Source organism: Neofelis nebulosa, chromosome 6 (genome assembly GCF_028018385.1).
Source record: "Neofelis nebulosa isolate mNeoNeb1 chromosome 6, mNeoNeb1.pri, whole genome shotgun sequence".
NCBI lineage: Eukaryota > Metazoa > Chordata > Mammalia > Carnivora > Felidae > Neofelis > Neofelis nebulosa.
The window spans coordinates 14,841,760-14,859,863 of NC_080787.1; the positions used below are offsets into that span (position 1 = coordinate 14,841,760).

The 18,104-nt window shown below is 47.0% G+C and overlaps 1 protein-coding gene and 1 long non-coding RNA gene across 11 annotated transcripts in view; one reads left to right on the forward strand and one right to left on the reverse strand.

The window, feature by feature from the left end:
* Nucleotides 1–552: 552 nt before the first annotated feature.
* LOC131513735 (uncharacterized) lies at nt 553–3,657 on the reverse strand. 2 transcript variants are annotated; one of them, XR_009262756.1, is made up of 3 exons: nt 2,984–3,657; nt 1,733–1,847; nt 553–1,113 (listed from the first exon to the last, which is right to left on the reverse strand). It is a non-coding gene; the product is annotated as an uncharacterized LOC131513735 (long non-coding RNA). The 2 variants fall into 2 exon arrangements; XR_009262755.1 differs by having other exon boundaries at nt 2,774–3,657.
* A 9,720-nt stretch (nt 3,658–13,377) lies between these two features.
* Nucleotides 13,378–18,104, forward strand: part of KIF13A (kinesin family member 13A) — a 220,889-nt gene continuing 216,162 nt past the window's right edge. For 8 of the 9 annotated variants that reach the window (XM_058732899.1, XM_058732901.1, XM_058732903.1 and 5 more), the window contains exons 1-2: nt 13,378–13,552; nt 13,846–13,936. In XM_058732899.1, coding sequence (XP_058588882.1) covers nt 13,498–13,552; nt 13,846–13,936 — 146 coding nt within the window. In that variant the 5' untranslated portion in view covers nt 13,378–13,497. Of the gene's footprint in view, nt 13,553–13,845; nt 13,937–18,104 lie in introns of those variants that run through there. The other variant, XM_058732906.1, reaches the window with a different exon arrangement.

Here is an 18,104-nt window from a genome sequence, read left to right on the forward strand (position 1 = left end):
GAGCTGTATTTCTTCCATTTGTCCCAGGATTTTGACAAAATCTTCAGGACATAGTTTCTAAAGTTACCAAGCCGTACCTACAGTGATACCTAGAAAGCAGGCCAGCAAGCGGGCTTCATCTGGAACCCGAACTCCCCCTAGCTCCCACCAACGCACTTTTTCCTGGAGAAAGACTTTGCACAGTATTGTTTCCTTCCATCTTACACACTTTCCAGGAGTGTGCGACCCAGGCAAGGATCTACATTAAGTGTTTAACAAGGCCCCCAGGAGGTTAGGAGTCATAGTTCAAGGGAGTGGAGAGGCATCCCAAATCTTCTAGTGAAGCAAAAAAAGGTCTTTTCACTTCCACGAAGAGGGAAATATTCTTTAAGTTACAGCTGCTGTTAACGGACTCCAAACAGTTAATTTGCGCTTTCCCAATGGAATTTTCACTAGTTGTCAGTCTTAGTGTTAACTTGACTGAAAGAAAACTTAAAATATATATCAGTACGTGTTTGTTGACCAGAGCACTGTTCCGACTGAACATCCCAATAAGGCCGGGGGATAAGGGAGAAAAAGTTGGACAAGGGCTGATGACTTTACAAATCCTCTACACTATCTAATATTTGAACAGTGTGCGAGTGTCGTAGCGTATACAGGTCACAAGCCAAGAAATGGACAGATGTCCCTGCAGAAGGAAGCAGGCTAGGGCAATGGGGTAACCCAAGTGGCCTGGGGAAAGTAGTAATGAGCAGAGCACCAAAGACCAGCATTCCAGCCCCAAACTTCTTTCTCCTTGAGATACTCATCCTCTCCTTCTGTGTCACTGAGTGAATGTTCTGGGACCTTCTGCTTCTGGGACAGGACACTTTGTATATGACCCATAAGTGACAAGATGGTTCAAAAGGATCTCCACTCATCACTCCATGTTTTCCAGACAATTTCTTTATGTTTCATAGACTATGCTTCCTTCACACACCCCCTCCCCGGCATGCCCCGTCCCCCGAAAACCAACACTTGCACAATGTGCAGAAGGTATGGAACAGCCCCGACTTGGTCCCCTCCATGCTTGTTCTAGGAGCTCCTCGTTCCTACTCAGGCTGCTTCCTGTGGTTGCTTAGACGTGGGTCACATCTAGAAGAGAAATGGCAGGCAGGATCATAGGGACAGGAATCTGACTGAATGATCTCACACTTAAAAGTGATACAGAGGGGGCACCTGGCTGGCTCACTCAGAAGAGCGTGTGGCTCTTGATCTCAGGGTCGTGAGTTCGAGCCCCACATTGGGTGTGGCGATTACTTAAATACCTAAATTTTAGAAAAGTGACATAGGGGAAAAAATCAGCAAATATTTTTCTGCCAAATGAAAAAAAAAACCCTCTTCTGGGGGAAATTGCAACAGCAGAATAAGCATGATGAGATGGGGAAGTTCACTACCAATCCCACCACACCCAAGACCAGAAAATTTTAGGTTCCATCCACAGCCTCCCTCCCTCCTCAGTGCCTTTGACTCCCTGACCCCCTACTTCATGATCCCAGTCTTCCTCTCCCTCCTCCACTCTGCTGGCCACCCATTCCCCCCTGCATACCCATGTCTTCTGCCCAGTTGACTCAGCCATTTCTTCAGTCTGTGAACACTTGTGGTTCCTTGTCTCTATCAGTGGTCCCTCCCCTCCAACACACACACACACACACACACACACACACACACACACACACACGCTCTGACTTTAACTGGACCCGAGTTTACTTACAAGACAAGCGATTGCTTGCTGCTCTGTGTGCTTAGCCAGTCCTGGGAGGCAGAACAAGAGGGCCATGCGCAAAGGTGTCAAGGTGGCCATTTTTCATGATGCATACAAAGCTCATCTAGAGAGAGAGAAGACTAAATTAAGCACACAGAGACGGATGAAAGTACACAGGGCTAAAAGGAAACAAGGCAGTAATTTGAATTCTTGACTTTCCAGACTATGGCCACAGCCCTTCATGAGGCCTGTGGTATTTATCTCCCCAAGGAGATGTGTTCTTCTAACACACTCCTCTTTTTGCTTCAGCCAGTTTGAGTTTCTTGCAGCCCAGTGACTCCTGATTAAGATATTCTCTTTCCCTGCTTGGCAAACTACCCCTGAGCCATTAGGCTCCAGCTCAAATGTCTTTTCTAGTGTGAGGCCTCCCTCAGGATGGAAATTACTGTTTCCCCACCAAACTGGTTCACACAACCAGGAAAGCGTGGTCCACCTTGGATGGCGTCTGGCTATTCCTCCCTTACCCTGGAACCCCTTGTTTCTGAGTCCTTATCAGCGATGGTGTCGGTTTCTGAGTCCCCAGCAGAGACAATGTTTGTTTCTTTTTTTTTAATTAAATTATTATTATTATTATTTATTTATTTAGAGAGAGCACAAGCAGAGGAGGGGAAGAGGGAGAGGGAAGGAGAGAGTCTCAAGCAAGCTCCATACTCAGCACATTGCCTGATGCGGGGCTTGATCTCGCAACCCTGGGATCAAACAACCTGAGCTGAAATCTAGAATTGGACACTTAACCAACTGAGCCACCCAGATGCTCCAACAGTGTCCGTTTCTGAGTCCCCAGTGAAGTCAATGCTTGTTTCTGAGTCCCTAGCAGAGACAATGTCTGTTTCTGAATCTCCAGCAATTCCCACAAATACTTCATGTGCCAGCTGCTCAGATAAATGAGTGGATTCATTAATAAATGGGTGGGGGGGGAGGGGCTTTCCATTTTCTATCAATGATCTCTCTAGAATCAAAACCAAAGTGCTCTGATTCCCCTATACTTACCCACACAACTTCCAACTTGAAGTCTTTGCAGAGGGTTACATTCCTTGGGAAACGCCTATGTTTTGTTTTAGGCTTCTCCTCACCTTGTTTTGTTTTGGTTTTGTCTAGTTCCAAACCATTCCTGAGCTCATGTTCGGGAACAAAGGCTATACAGCAGCCAGGAATGATCCCTTTGCCCTCACATCGTGGGCTGTGGCCCATGTGACTTACCAAGCTACTGTCAACCCATTCCCGGATGCCAGTCTGGGCATGTGCCGTTCCAGAATCAGCCCAGCTCTGACCTCCTGAATCTCTGTGTGAGAGAAGACCAGGAATCGCTGTTTCAACAGGCTCCAAAGAACAGTCAGCCAGGTCTGGGACCCTTGGCCAGGTCACCGTGCTTATGAAGGTGAGTTATGGGTCTGTGCATCGAGAGAGATCTCAGGTTGTGTTCCGCTCAGCCACTGGCCCCGCTCAGAAGAGGGCAGGGCAAGAGGACGCCCTGATCCAACCTGAAGTAGAGATGAAGCCTTCCATCCAGTATTGTCTTCTACTTCAGGTTCTCCTCAGCAGCTGCCACAGTCCACTCCCAGATCATTTTCACCATCTGGTTTCTCTCTGGACCGGACCGACCCTCCAGCATTGCCCCAGGAGCTTCCATCGTTCTCCCGCCTCCGTGTTCCTGCAGTCCCGGAGCTCCACATAGATTGCACTTCCACAAATATGCGTATCAAACCTCTGTCCTTCCCTCCATAACAGCAGCAGCAATAGTAACAATAACAGTTACCATTGGCTGAGTATTTCTTGTGTATGTGCCAATCACCAAGCCAGGCATTCTGCACACGTTATCTCACTTCCTCCTCACAACAGCTCTGTGAAACAGATATTATTGTAGCCACTTTACATGCAAGGGCTCCTGGCTTGAATATCCACAGGAAATACTGCAAGAAAGTTACAGAAGTGGAAAACAGACAGCACTCAGTCGGACACCAAAGTCTACTTTTCCTACGATGCCACAGTGAGCCCAATGGTCTCTGCAAATTCTACCCCCTACATCCTAGGTCACTGCCATGAAGAAAACTGTTTTCTCTTTTATCTCCTACAGTATTCTGTGACTCTTTTGTGGAAGATACCTTATGCATTAAACTGTAAAACATAATCCTAACAGACTTATTTATAATGCTTATCTTTTCTGCCAGAAAAATACAGATGAGTCAGGACAAATCCATTATCACCCTTAGGAAAGCCATTCACATACATGTTTCAATGGGTATGTGCATTCAGATCCCAGGGCCACCACACGCCAGACATGTGACCTTGAACAAGTTACCTAAGTTTTCTCCTTAGTTTTTACTGATCAGTATAATGACAGATAATGGTAATAATGTAAAAATTATTATTTTTAACAATATAACAGGGTTATTGTGAGCATTAAATAATAGAACTGTGCTTGGTAAGTAGTCAATGTTTAATAGATGTTTGCTACTGTTAACTATTGTAAAATATAAATGTTATTGTAGCAGATGGCTTGGAGCCCCTCTGTTGAGGAAACAACTCACTGTGTTTTCTGTCTACTAACTATCCACTGAATACTTTTGTACCACAAATGTAGGGAAGGTTTTCCCCTCGCCAAGCAATTCTTTAATTTTCAAGGGATACAGATTGGATGTCTTACAACTGAACTCAATATTGACACTATCCATCTGGATTTAGTGTCAGATCCCGCAGGTGAAGGACTGAATCCTACAAGACTGCCTTCTACCACCTCAGACAGCAATTACAACCATTGTTCTCATGACCCCCTCCTCCATTTGATAATTTGCTCGAGCAGCTCACAGAACTCAGGAAAACAGTTTACAGTTGACCCTTGGACAACACAGGTTTGAAATGCAAGGATCCACTTGTATGTAGATTTTTTTCAATACATACAGTACTGTACTATAAATGTATTTTCTCTTCCTTATGATTTTAATAACATTTTCTTTTCTCTAGCTGACTTTATTAGAAGAATACAGTATATAATACATATAGTGTACAAAATATGTATTAGTCAATTATATGTGTTATCAGTAAGGCTTCTGATCAGTTCCTGGCTATTAGTTCTGTTTTTTGGGGAGTCAAAAGTTATATGTGAATTTTCGGCCGTGCAGGGGTGCAGCACCCCCAACACCCACCTTGTTCAAGGATCAACCGTACTTATTAGATTACTGGTTGATTTTAAAAGGATACAACTCAGGAACAGGCAGATGGAGGAGATGCATGGGGCAAGGTGTGTGGGCAGCGGTGTGGATCTCCCATGCTGTCTCAGGGGACACCACCCTCCTAGCACCTCTGCGAGCTCACCAGTGTGGGAAGCTTCCCAAACTTCATCTTTTTTTTTACGTTTATTTATTAATTTGAGAGAAAGAGAAAGCATGTGCACACAAGTGGGAGAGGAGCAGAGAGAGAGAGAGAATTTCAAGCAGGCTCCGCACTGTCAGCACAGAGACTGACACGGGGCTCAATCCCACAAACTGTGAGATCATGACCTGAGCCAAAATCAAGAGTCAGACACTTAACCAACTGAGCTACCCAGGCACCCGCCCCCCCCCCTTTTTTTTTTTAACGGAGGCTTCATTGTGTAGGCACGATTGATTAAATCATTGACCATTGGTGATTGATTCAACCCTCCGGCCCCTCTCCCCTCCCCTGAGTTAGGGGTGATGGGAAATAGAGCTGAAAGTTCCAATCCAGTCACATGGTTGGCTCCCTTGGTAACCAGTCCCATCCTGTGGCTGTTCAAATATCACCTCAACTCACTGGAGTTGATGTTAATGCTCTGGAGCTACTTCAGCAATGAATGACAAAACCTCCAACATTGTAAGGAAAGATGCTCCTAGGTTCTGATCACTTAGGTAATTACAAGTTTCAGGAGCTGTGAGTCAGGAACAATGGATGGACACCAAAATATATATTTATTATATGACAATGCAACACCCTTTCTAGGGGAGGCATTTTCTTTCCTGCTGCACTGGTGTGAGGCTTCCTTTGTCCAGTGAAAACTGAGAAGTGATATGTGCCGTTTCTGAGCCAAAGCTTGAAGAGCCATTGTGTCGTTTGACACTTTTTCCTTTCCTTCTGCCACAAATTTAGCATTGTCCTGGCAAGGGGCTGTTTCATCAGCATAGGAGGCTGAATGCAAATGATGGCCCCAGAGTCACCACCAGGCAGGCTGTGATGGATATCACGTGAGTGAGACATAAAGCCCTGTCTTTATAAGCCACTAAGATTGCTGGTCACCGTGATGTCACTTAGCCTAGGCTGACAAATACAGTTGTTAAACAAGATATAGAAAGCCTCTTACTTAAGTATTTGTCTGCTCAATCATTACTCTTTGGCTCTTTGTAGACCAAAGGCATTAGCAGTTTTTGCATCAAGTGCTAGCCCACTTCCAACTGGGCTAGCTTTGGAACCACGACAGATGTTTCCAGAATCCCTGGGATATTTGCTATCAGGTATCTGCCAGTTCTTCAGAACCCATGGCATTTCCAGTTTCTAAGGTAAAGAAAGCCCTATTAACGAGCTCCTCCTAACAAAGAGCATATGCATAACGTGTATATACGGGGCACACAGCAGCTGTATTAGTTAATGAAGCCAGTCTTTGCGGGTTGTAGAGACGGTTGAAAGGAACATCTGGACCAGGCTGTGCTGTCAGGGAAGTTCCACCAGCCTTTCCATAGCTCAGTTCTAGTTAGGGTTCTTCTCGGGCTAAGCCAGCTCTCACATGAGCCTTTATTTCTATGCAGCAGGCTCATGTGTCCATGAGCTACCTTCTGAGCCCTAAGCTTCTTTTTCTGACTTCCACATGGGACATTGTCTGTCTGGCTCTCAAAACTTTCCCTGATGTTGCCGGAGAAGAGCATGTGCATACTTTTGTTATTTATTTTTTATTTTATTCTATTTTTTTTTTTTTTTTTTTACTGCTTTCTTCACTTAAATAGGCAGGAATAAGAAAAACCAACAGAGATGTGTTAGAAAGTTCCAGATTCTCCTTAAGAAGTCCATCCAGTTAAAAATCTTAAGCTCACGGAAGGGAGTCCTGATCAATTAATCATAGTGATAGTGATGATAATGGTAACAACACCTGATGTTTGTTTCACCCTTACCCTGGTCAGATCCTGGCCCAGCAAGGTAAGTACCATCATCATCACCATTTAGAGATCAGGAAATGGAAGCAGGGAGAGGATACGTGACTGGAACAAGGTCACACAGCCTGCAAGCAGCAGAGATGGAACTTGAACCTGGGCCGCACGACCCCAGAGTGCAAGCTTTCCCTTTCTTTCTTCCTCATGTTTATCATCTGTGGCTCCAGCTGTAAATGTTCCCCCCCTTCTGAAAGGACTTAATGGATAGAGCTCAATGTCAGCAACATTTCGTGTAAGTTATTGACATTCTCCATGCTGACAGAGTATATTAGCTGCTGTTCACTGAGGATCTTTTTGTCTTCTCACTCACATTGGCACTTTTCCCAGGTCAATTCTATCCTTGCTGTAAGAATCTAGGAGCAGGAAAGTAGCTCAGCCTTGACATAGCCTAGAAGTGGAACCTGGAAGGTTTTAGAAACCCTGACAGTCCTCTGTTCTCTAAATGTCCTGCACAACAGCCTCATGACTATCCTTCTTCAGAGCAGCGTTCTGGGCCTCCTGTAACCATGCAAAATACAGCCATTCCATAGCCCTCAGGTTGATTACAGAGGGTGCCAGCCCCCATTCACAATGCTGTGATGACAACTTCACAGCTATTTTTAAATACTTTTTTTAAAGTTTATTTATTTTCGAGAGAGAGAGAGCAGGGGGAGGGGCAGAGAGAGAAGCTCCCAGGCAGGCTCCATACCATCGGTCTGGAGCCCAACTGGGGGCTTGAACCCACAAACTGTGAGATCATGACCTGAGCCAAAACCAAGAGTCGGACCCTTAACCTGCTGAGCCCCCCAGGCGCCCTGAGAACGTCACAGGTATTAACTCATTTTATCCTAATAACAACCCTATGGAGTAGGTACTTTTCCTCACCTATCACCATAATCCTTTTTTACAAACAAGGAAACCGAGGCCCCAAAGAGTTAGTACAGATTTTCTCTTCCCAGAAAGGGAAGGTTCAGAATTCAAACCAGAGAGCCTGATTCCAAGGGTCACATCTGCAGTCCCAACCCTTGGAATTCAAGGGGAGAGGAACCTGATGGACTCAGCTTGTGGCAGAATAGCCCAGAATATTCAGGCTCCGATGAGCTGTTCCAGGCGGATGTGGTTCTATAGTACAATCGTGGCAGCTGAAGCCTGGGAGCCAAGGAGTGAGGAGTAGGGGGAGAGGGAAGGAGAAACGGGGAACATTGCATGTCAGGCACTTACTCAAAAGGCGTCTACTACGTCCTGTGTGGTAGGAGCTCAGATTCCCCATTTCCGCATGAACCTATTGAAGATTGATGGGGGTTAAACAGCGTGTTCCAGGCTGCATGTGAGACGAGATTCGAACACAGCCCATCTTATTCCTCAGCCTGACTTTATTACGACACACTTTCGGAAGAGGATGGCCAGGGGAGTCGAGAAAGAAGGGGTTATATGGCAGACTGTATTTTCCAAAAAGGGCTGCAAATATCACCCACCTTGCATGATCTTCTGAAAATACCAACTTTGCTATTTCCCCCATTGCAATAAGGGAACGATAGTCCTCACGTTGGGTTTGGGAGGGCTGTGTGGCTATGGCAGAAGTGATGCCACAGGACTTGTAAAGTAAGGTCATAAAGGCTGATACAACATGTGCTCTTGAAATGCTCGCTCCTGCAGCCTAACCACCATGCTGGAAGCAAGCTCAAGGGCTACCCATGCAGAAAGACCACATGGAGACAGAACCTTGAGACTACTTAGACACAGAGAAAAACCTGGCCTGCTCCAGCTGTTCTGACCCCCTCACGGTTCCAGCTCCAGATACCATCTGACTGCAACCTTGTGATAAAACCAGAGCCCCAACTGCCCAGGTGAGCTCTTCTCAGATTGTTTTAAGCTGCTGGGTTTTGGGGAGGATGTGAGGTACAACAGCAATAACCAGAACAGCATATTCTGAGGAACAGAAGTCTTCACATGAGTGAGAGCCCCTTGGAGGTGGCTCTCACTGTGAAGGGTTGTCACGTGTATGAGGAGTCCCACTCGGAGTGTCAACGGTTGGGATTTACAGAGAGGCAGATTGGATTCTTCCGAGATCTCCTTTAACTATACAACATTAGAACCGAGTCACCCAGCAGTGAGCATGCTGCCACCACACATACTCAAGCAGAGGGGTGACCACTTTGGGGGATGTTGTAGAAGGGTCTAGAAGACCCCAAAAAGGCACTTTCTCACTCTGAGGAGATCTGATTCCGAGTGAGTTCAGGCTAGACTGTTTTGAAGAATAAATGTTTAGTAAGCCCTCTTAGAAGAGGTGAGGACTAATCTGGACCTTTCAAGTTGGAGAGCGGTGGGAAAGGAAATGGAAGGAAAGACGACTCAGCAAAGAGCCCCTGGGGGCTATTTAACTAGCAGCACCCTGTTAATCATTCCCCGCTCGTCTTAAGACTTCTCATCCATTTGTGGTGGGTTATGGGCATCATTTTCTAGACCTTTCCCCAGTCACCAGCAACCCTTTTGCCTCTCCCAGTCCTCATATCCCGTTGGATGCTAAGTCATTCATTCCACTCTCTACAATACACCCTGCACCTGTTCCCCCTGCATTGTCATTGGCTTTGTTCTAGCCGTCATCACCTGTCATCAAGAGGACTACAACAGTGCTCTGAATCATTCCTCAGGATGCTCTGAACGTGTCAGTCCCTGGCTTCCAAGCCAAAATCTTGGTTCAGTTCCCATTGCCTTTAGAATAGAGCTGAAATTTATCTTTTAATTTTTTAATTAAAATTTATTATTTTTTATTACTAAAATTTTTGTAATGTTTATTCATTTTTGAGAGAGAGAGACAGCGACAGAGTGTGAGTGGGACAGGAGCAGTGAGAGGGAGACACAGAATCCGAAGCAGGCTCGAGGCTCCGAGCTGTCAGCACAGAGCCTGATGTGGGACTTGAACTCACAAACTTTAAGATCCAAAACCGAGAATCAGAATCTTAACCAGCTGAACCACCCAAGGACCTCTGGAGCTGAAACTTGTTAGTCAGGCATTCAAGACTTTCATGACATGACAATGAATTAAAATGAAGGGTGGAGGGACATGAAACGAGAAGGGTTTGGGGAAGAGGGAAAGAGACGCTAATCCCTGTATTACTTTCCTACAGCTGCTGTTACAAATTACCACCAACTGTGTGGCTTAACCCCACAGAAATTTATTCTCTCACAGTTTTGGAGGCTACAAGTCCAAAAGCAAGGTGTTGAAAAAGCTGTACTCCCTGTGAAGGTTCCAGGAAAGAATCTTTCCTTGCCTCTTTCTAGCCTCTCAGAGCTTCTGGAAATTCTTGGCATTCCTTGGCTTGTGGCTTCCATCCCTCCTATCTCTGCCCTCATTTTCACATGGGTATCTTCTCCATGTGTGGAGGTCCAAACCTTCCGGTTCTTTCTAAAGATGCCAGCCATTAGATTTAAGGTTTATCCTAGGATGACCTCATTTTAACTTGATTAATGCCTACAAAGACCCTGTTTTTCCAAATAAGGTCACATTTGCAGGTACTAGGGGATTAGAACTTGAACATATCATTGGGAGGCACTATTCAACCCTCTCTAATTCACTCTGATGGACACTAGAGAACATTGGCATAGCATGGGGATGGAATCTTACTTGTGAAAAGGTTCTGGGTGAAGTGAAGGATTTCAGGAACAGGGGAGGTAATATTAAATAGGGTACTAGATTACCAGGAGGCAGTTTTTTTGAGCGATAGAATAGCATGCATGATCAAAGGATAAAATTTTAATCAGGAAAAAAAAATCAGCTTGGAAGCTGGGTATAGGAGAGATTGTAGAGGGTAAAACTAGGAAGTTCAGTTTTGTTTTGTTTTGTTTTTTTAATATTTATTTATTTTTAAAAAAAAATTTTTTTTTTCAACGTTTTTTATTTTATTTTTGGGACAGAGAGAGACAGAGCATGAACGGGGGAGGGGCAGAGAGAGAGGGAGACACAGAATCGGAAACAGGCTCCGGGCTCCGAGCCATCAGCCCAGAGCCCGATGCGGGGCTCGAACTCACGGACCGCGAGATCGTGACCTGGCTGAAGTCGGACGCTTAACCGACTGCGCCACCCAGGCGCCCCAATATTTATTTATTTTTAAGAGAGAACACAAACAGGGGAGGGGCAGAGAAAGAGGGAGACAGAGAATAGGAAGCAGGTTCCAGGCTCTGAGCTGTCAGCACAGAGCCTGATGCGGGGCTTGAACCGACAAACTGGGAGATCATGACCTGAGCTGAAGTCAGAGGCTTAATCGACAACTATCCAGGCGCCCCTAGGAAGCTCAGTCTAAGAGGATGTCTGAGTAGCCAGAAAGTGAGGAGAAAGGCATAGAACTAAATGGTTAGCCCCAGGAAGTTGTTAATCTTGCCTCTCTTCTTTTTTTAAGTTTTATTTATGTATTTTGGAGAGATTGAGAGAGAGAGGAAGAATTCATGGGAGAGGGGCAGAGAAAGACGTAGAGAGAATCCCAAGCAGGCTCCACCCTCAGTGCCCTTGAACTCATGAAATATGAGATCATGACCTGAGCTGAAAATCAAGAGTTGGATGCTTAACCAATTGGGCTACCTGGGCATCCATCCCTAGCTTGCCTCTTTTGCTTAGCATTATATTCCAAGAGCCTAGAACAGTGTCACATAGTAGGTCCTCAGTACTCATTTGTTGGGTAGATGAATGGGTGGACTGAATTAGCGGACCCGGGAACATTCAGAGGTGGCCTGAATTAGTGGACTCTGCAACAGGACAGAAATAAGGAGGGGAGCGCCTGGGTGGCTCAGTTGCTTGAGCATCAGTGGGAACAGAAAAGGAAAGACGATGACACAGGCCTTTCAGAGGTGGACTGAGTTAGCAGACTCGGGAACATTCAGAGGTGGACTGAGTTAGCAGGCCCTGCAACAGGACAGAAATGAGGAGGGGAGCACCTGGGTGGCTCAGTCCGTTGAACATCAGATTTCAGCTCAGGTCATGATCTCACAGTTCATGAGTTCAAGCCCTGCGCGGGCTCAGTGCTGACAGCTCAGAGCCTGGAGCCTGCTTCGGATTCTGTGTCTCCCTCTCTTTTTGCTCCTCCCCGACTCACACTCTCTCAAAAATAAATAAACAAAAGAATTAAAAAAACAAAAAAAGATAGAAATGAGCATTACTTAGAGTCAAGCCCACAACGTGGCACCTGTTGGGAGACAGCAGGGAACCTCTCTCCCACCACTTGCAGTGCTGTTTTCCCATCAGTGTCTACAGAACAGGACACATACATCGTTTTATTCATGCTGTGTGCACCGTGCGCACAGTAGGTCCCCAAGTCCCACAAATTTCAATGAACTTGTGAATGACTGAATTTCTACATGTAAGCAAAATCGAAATATTTCTCCCAGATTTAAAGTCTGAATTTTAAACTTCGGTGCGCTTCAGAATTGCCGGGCACACAGTAAGCTCCCGATAAGCACTTGTTGAACCAAACAGAATCAATCAGATTCACCCAGTTCCGCCCTGGCAGCGAGGTCTGCATTTGGCAGGACGACAGAATCCATTGCTATTAAATTCTTATGTAAGAGCGAATGACCCTCCCAGCCTACTTGACGTCTCTCGCCCAGGAGAAGTGGAGGGGAAGGGAAGGGAAGGGAAGTGAAGGGAAGCGAGAGCGGTGTTGAGAAGCACACACTCTGTCGGCGACAGATGCACAGATTCATTTCTAGCCTCGGGCCCCCACTTGGACCCGAAAAGGCCGCTGCACCGGGTGTGGGGCGGGCGGAGGGGGCGGTGTGCTGGCAGTGCGGTCGCAGCGTATTTCATTCCGTGGGTAAGGCCTGCCCACCCGGTGCGCCCTGGGGCTCCCGGTCTGCGGGTGACAGCGGTCCCCCTGGGGGACTCAAGTTCCAGGAGGTGCTCCTGGGGGTCCCCGCGGCCGCGGGTGCCGGCACAGGCTTGGCCCGGGGCTCCCCAGGCCCCCGGCGCCCCCACCCCGGTCCAGTCTCCCCAGCGCCCGGGCCCCGCCGCGCGCCCCCCGCCCGGCCCGGCCTCCCCAGCGCCCCAGGCCCCGCCGCGCGCCCCCTCCCCCGGCCCAGCCTCCCCAGCGCCCCAGTCTCCCCAGCGCCCCGGCCTCCCCAGCGCCGCAGGCCCCGCCGCGCGCCCCACCCCCGGCCAGGACTCCCCAGCGCTCCGGACCCCGCCGAGCGCCCCCCGCCCCAGGCCTGGCCTCCCCAGCGCCCCGGACCCCGGTGGGGCGGGGCGGGGCGGGGCGCGGAAGATGGCGGCGCGGCCGGGCCCGGGGCGGGCGCGAGGGGCGGCGGCGCGGCGCGCTCGGCTGGGCCGGCGCGGCTAGAGCGGCGCCTGGGCCCGGCCGCGCGGCCTCCTCCCGCCCGCGCCGCCGCCGCGCGCCCCGCCCCGCGCTCCCGCCCGCCCCTCCCCGGGCCCGGCCGTGCCCCGCGTCGCGCTCCCCCGGGATGGCCCGCGCGCCTCGGCGCTGCCTCGCAGAGCACACGGCGGAGCGGCGGCGGCCGCGCTCGGGGGGCGCGCGGCTGCGGCGGCGGCGGCGCGGCGCGTGAGGGGCCGCCTGGGGCCGAGCGGGCGCCGCCAACATGTCGGATACGAAGGTAAAAGTTGCCGTCCGGGTCCGGCCCATGAACCGGCGAGGTGAGCAGCTTTCCGCTCGTTTTTCTCTGTGGTCGGGCCGAGGGCGGGGGCAACTTTGGAAAGTGCGGGCCGCGGGGCCGGTGGGGGGGGGGGTGGCGCGGCGAGAGCGCGGCGGGGCCGGGGCGGAGGCGGCGCCGCACTGGCCGCGGAGCACCCCCCCCCCCCTCCCGGGCGCGCGGCTCCCGGCTCCGGGCTCCCGGCTCGGCCGCCCCCCGGGAGAGCCCCGCGCCCTGGGGGCTGCAGGCGCGGATGCTCGGCTTGCGGCAGCGGCCCCCTTCCCCTCTTGCTTTCAGAACTGGAACTGAACACCAAGTGCGTGGTGGAGATGGAAGGGAATCAAACGGTCCTGCACCCTCCTCCTTCTAACACCAAACAGGGAGAAAGGTAAAGGGGAGCCGAGAGGGCGGGCAGGGGGGTCCCACCCGCAGTCTCCTACAAGTGGGAGCCCGGAAAATGGGATGGCTCTTCCGTATGGTTACGGGGACGGCTTCAAGTTTGTCGCACGCTCCTGTCTGAAGCTGTTACAAGTCCAAGTTCCTCTCCTCCCGCGGCATCCCCCCTCCCCCCTTGTCCCCTCCCGTCTAGAGTGGCTTCAGGCAGGGCACCCCGGGCCACCGCCGGCACCAGTCCGCTGCGTCCCCGGCCGGCTTCGCGGCACCCGGACAGAGGGGGCCGGAGGGAACCCTACAGACGACCAGCCCCACATTTTACAGAAAAGAAGACTGAGGCCTGAGGGGGCAAGCGACCATCCCAAGGCCTTGTTTTCGTGAAACCCATTGCCCCTCGTTTTACCCTACCACTTCACAGTGTGCTTTATTTGGCAGAATTGCTTAGGGACTTTGTATGTAAAATGAAGGGGGGGGGGGGCGTAATAAAGCCGAACAGTATTGTATGATGCAGGCTGAGGCGTGGACCATTTAAAGTCTATTATTTTGTTGGTGCTGGGTCTAGATAATGCCTGAATGTAATGCGCGAATTTTGATTTTCAAGGAAACAAAAGTAGTGCCCTGAGCTGCATAGACACTGGGGGGATGTTTAAAAAGGGGCTGCATTTACTAGATGGCAACATATTTGCATTTGAAAAGTGGTAACTCTTGGATCCTTATTAATTCTGCTCTATTCCACGCAGCAGTATGGGAAAATGCCTTAAAATAATTTGAATATTTGGCATTTTTCTGGTAAGCCCCTGAGAAGAAAACGGTTGGAATTCATTCAGCATCGCAGTGCAGTAGCTTGTAAAAATAGGAAAGATGAAAACTGTAAGTTTGACAGAATTAATTCCTCTGGGACATGAGTCTAAGTGTGTTTCTAAAAGTCACCTGTTGATCGACGCGCTACAATTTAGTGATTTGTGCTCTTGGGAGGTTTGGCACTGAATAGAGATTGAAGTAGGATTTGTTATTTTATTGCTAAAGGAAGCAACTCTTAACCATAAGGAGTGCTCTATTGTTAGCTACTGTTTAATGAAATACATAATCATGTGGTGTTCAGGCACAGTTTTGCTAAATTTGGGGGAAGAAGGTGTCAGGAGGTGAGATTGGGAGTTCTTTGCATTTTGTACTGAGGCTAGAAATTTTTATTCAGTTTTCAGACTACCTATAGCAGATTGTTATGGTGATAGTAAATTGCTAAGTTATACTTCAAATGTTTGTTAAATGCTTTCAGTAATGGATCTATCCTTGGATAATATTTTTGGGTACATTGTAAATATTTATATTATTTTAGATACATTCGTAGTACTATAGTTGTATATTTCATGGTGCTAACGAGCCAACTGAGTAAATTTAAATATTTACAGATTAAATTAGGTGCACACAGCATCAACATTTTTTCTAAAACTGGGTATTTTTATGTTGTCCCCCCCTCCCCCCCAAATTCTGCCAGGTCAGATTCTTCAAAGCAGCCGGGAAAACAGGTAGAACATTAATATTAGCTTGTATTATGTAGTTGTAGCTTCTGTTTCCTTTGCTGGTTTGGCACCTGCTCCTTGTCACTCTTAACTGTAGGGAGTGCTACTGTTAGCTACTGTTTAATGAAATGAGCTTTGTGATTCGTGGAGAGAAACATTTAATTCTGTGGAACTTGGATAGAAATGATAACTGTAGACGGTTGTTTAGAAATGCTCAATAACTAGTTGATCATTTTTAGGGCCACCACTGCAGATACTAATCAGGGTCTTTTAAGTAAAGGTTTGTAGGACGATTTGGGAATTTATCCATCTGCTTGCTTATTGGAATAGCCCCTTCTCTGAAGCTGTAAGAATAGCATTGAAATATGGGAGTTCTCTTGTTTTGTCCTCCTGACAGATAGGATTCTTTGATGGATGGACCCTTCTGTGGAATTCTGCCTGGGTACCGGTCATGCAGTTTGCAGAATACTTGAGTGGAGTCAACTCCACAGAGCCGCTTGTAGGTTAGGACTATTGTCTTTGCAAGGATGGAGACATCAAATGCATTTTGATTTTCATTATGCGGCTTGGTGTCATATTTCTCCACCAGGTTTTCACTTAAAGCAACAGTGCATTTAAAAATAGAAATGATTCCTCCCTTGGGCTCTGGGTTGATTAATTACAGCCATGCTTCATATTATGTTTGCAGTTCATTTCTATCATCTGTTTTGGGACAGAGCTCAGGGCAAGGTGGGAATATTATTTTCTTACCTAGAAGTTCAAGTGTTTAAATAATATTGGCAGACCTATGTCAAAGTGAGAATTATTATTTTGCTGAAAATTGCAAGAAGTTGCAATGTATTAACCATGAGTAGAAAATTTAAATTAGTGGGTGAAAGTTTTCAGTCTTAACAAGTAAAACCAAGCAAGGGTGCTTTGATTTCCAGGGAAAGAAACAGGCTTAGCTTTCACAACTTTCCTCCTTTATGGAATCAAAGCCAAGACTACATGTTAAGGACCAAAAGACCATGGGGCTTCTGAGGTTAAAGATATTTGTGTTGAAATTGTAAGAAAATACACTACAGAGTTAATAGTTGACATATATATAATATATATAATATATAATACAATATCAGGTTAATAGTTGACACATATACTCATCACCTTTTTGAAATACTAAGACATATATGAACATGTTTCTTAAAATTCTATTGCATTTACCATTCAGGAGATATTTACGATGTTCAGATCATTTAGGTACCTCTCTCGGCACAGGGGATCCAAAGATCACTATGGGCCCACAATATTTTTGATATGTACCATATCATTTGGAAATTACCTGTTTCCTCTTCTGTCTCCTTTTGAGTTTGCAGGCTCCCTGAAGGCAGGTACCTTATCTTACTTCCCTTTGTGTCCCATGCCTCCAAATAGCACCTGGCACACAGCAGGCACTCACAAATGTCTGCACTGAGTTAGGTCCCCCAGTGTGATGGGGGTACTGAGGAAGGGCTGAGGAAGTGACCAAGGGTCCTGGCATCCTGCAGGGACAGATGATAGCATTTGTGTTGGCCTTGTGGTTGCTAAGAGTGTAGGTTCACATCTTCAAGATCAGGAGAAAGTCCTCTTTGTCAAAGAAAGCTTGAAAACACACCTGCCACAGATTATTTCTGGCTGATTGTGTGTCTATGCACACAGCACATGGACTAGGATGCAGAAGGAAGGCAGTTCAGGAAGAGGAAGAGAATAAGAAGCCCTAATTGCCAAAACAGGTAATAGTTTAAAAATCAAAGTATCAAGACACACATCGTGCAAACTCTTTCACCCTGCTGTCTCCCAGGTTCTCACATCCCCTCATCTCTCTGAAACAATGTATATTTTTAGATACACACACACACACACACACACACACACACACACACACGTGAATCTATTGTTTATGTATATTTCAACAAATATCTTTAAATACCCATATGTTAATACTCATTCTTTTTTTATGTCCAGTTTGGATGGGAGTGGTGGTTTTAAAAATACAGATGGGTAGCTTATGAACCTGATTTTATAACTTTTAGGAAGTGAAGCTTTTTTATGAAGAGTATAATGGAACTTGTTTCTGTAGATATTTTGATCTTATTTTATGTAAGTGAATTGTTGGGTAAGCATTCACAGCAATGTGCATGTATAACCCAGCTAGGTGGAAAGAAAAATGGGCTAAATTTAGGCTCTTAGTAAAAGAGCATCAAAGTTTTAGCTTCTTGACCGATTTTTCCATACTGCGGGATGTGTGGTGTAGCTTGTAAAGGGTATGCTTGGTCTGTGGGAGAAAGCTATGTCTTAGTCAACTGTGTATATATTTTCTAGTTTATGTATTGTATGTTGTAGTTTTTTTTTTGTTTTTTTCTTTTTTCTCCAACCTGGCTTTCCCTGCTATTCCAAAGGCTTCTAGGATGGCACCTTCTGCTCAAGTATCTTTGTAGATCAGAAATTTAGAAATTAGTGAAAGTCACATGAAATTTTAAAAAATAGATCACCTAAGGGTCAGTAAAATTCCACATTATGAAATTATTTGGGTGACTTTGAATTCTCTTCTGTTTTCTGTGTTGTTATATTTCTCTCTAGCTCAAATATTATAGTCGATTGTAAGAAAGCAGAGCATTTAGATTTCAT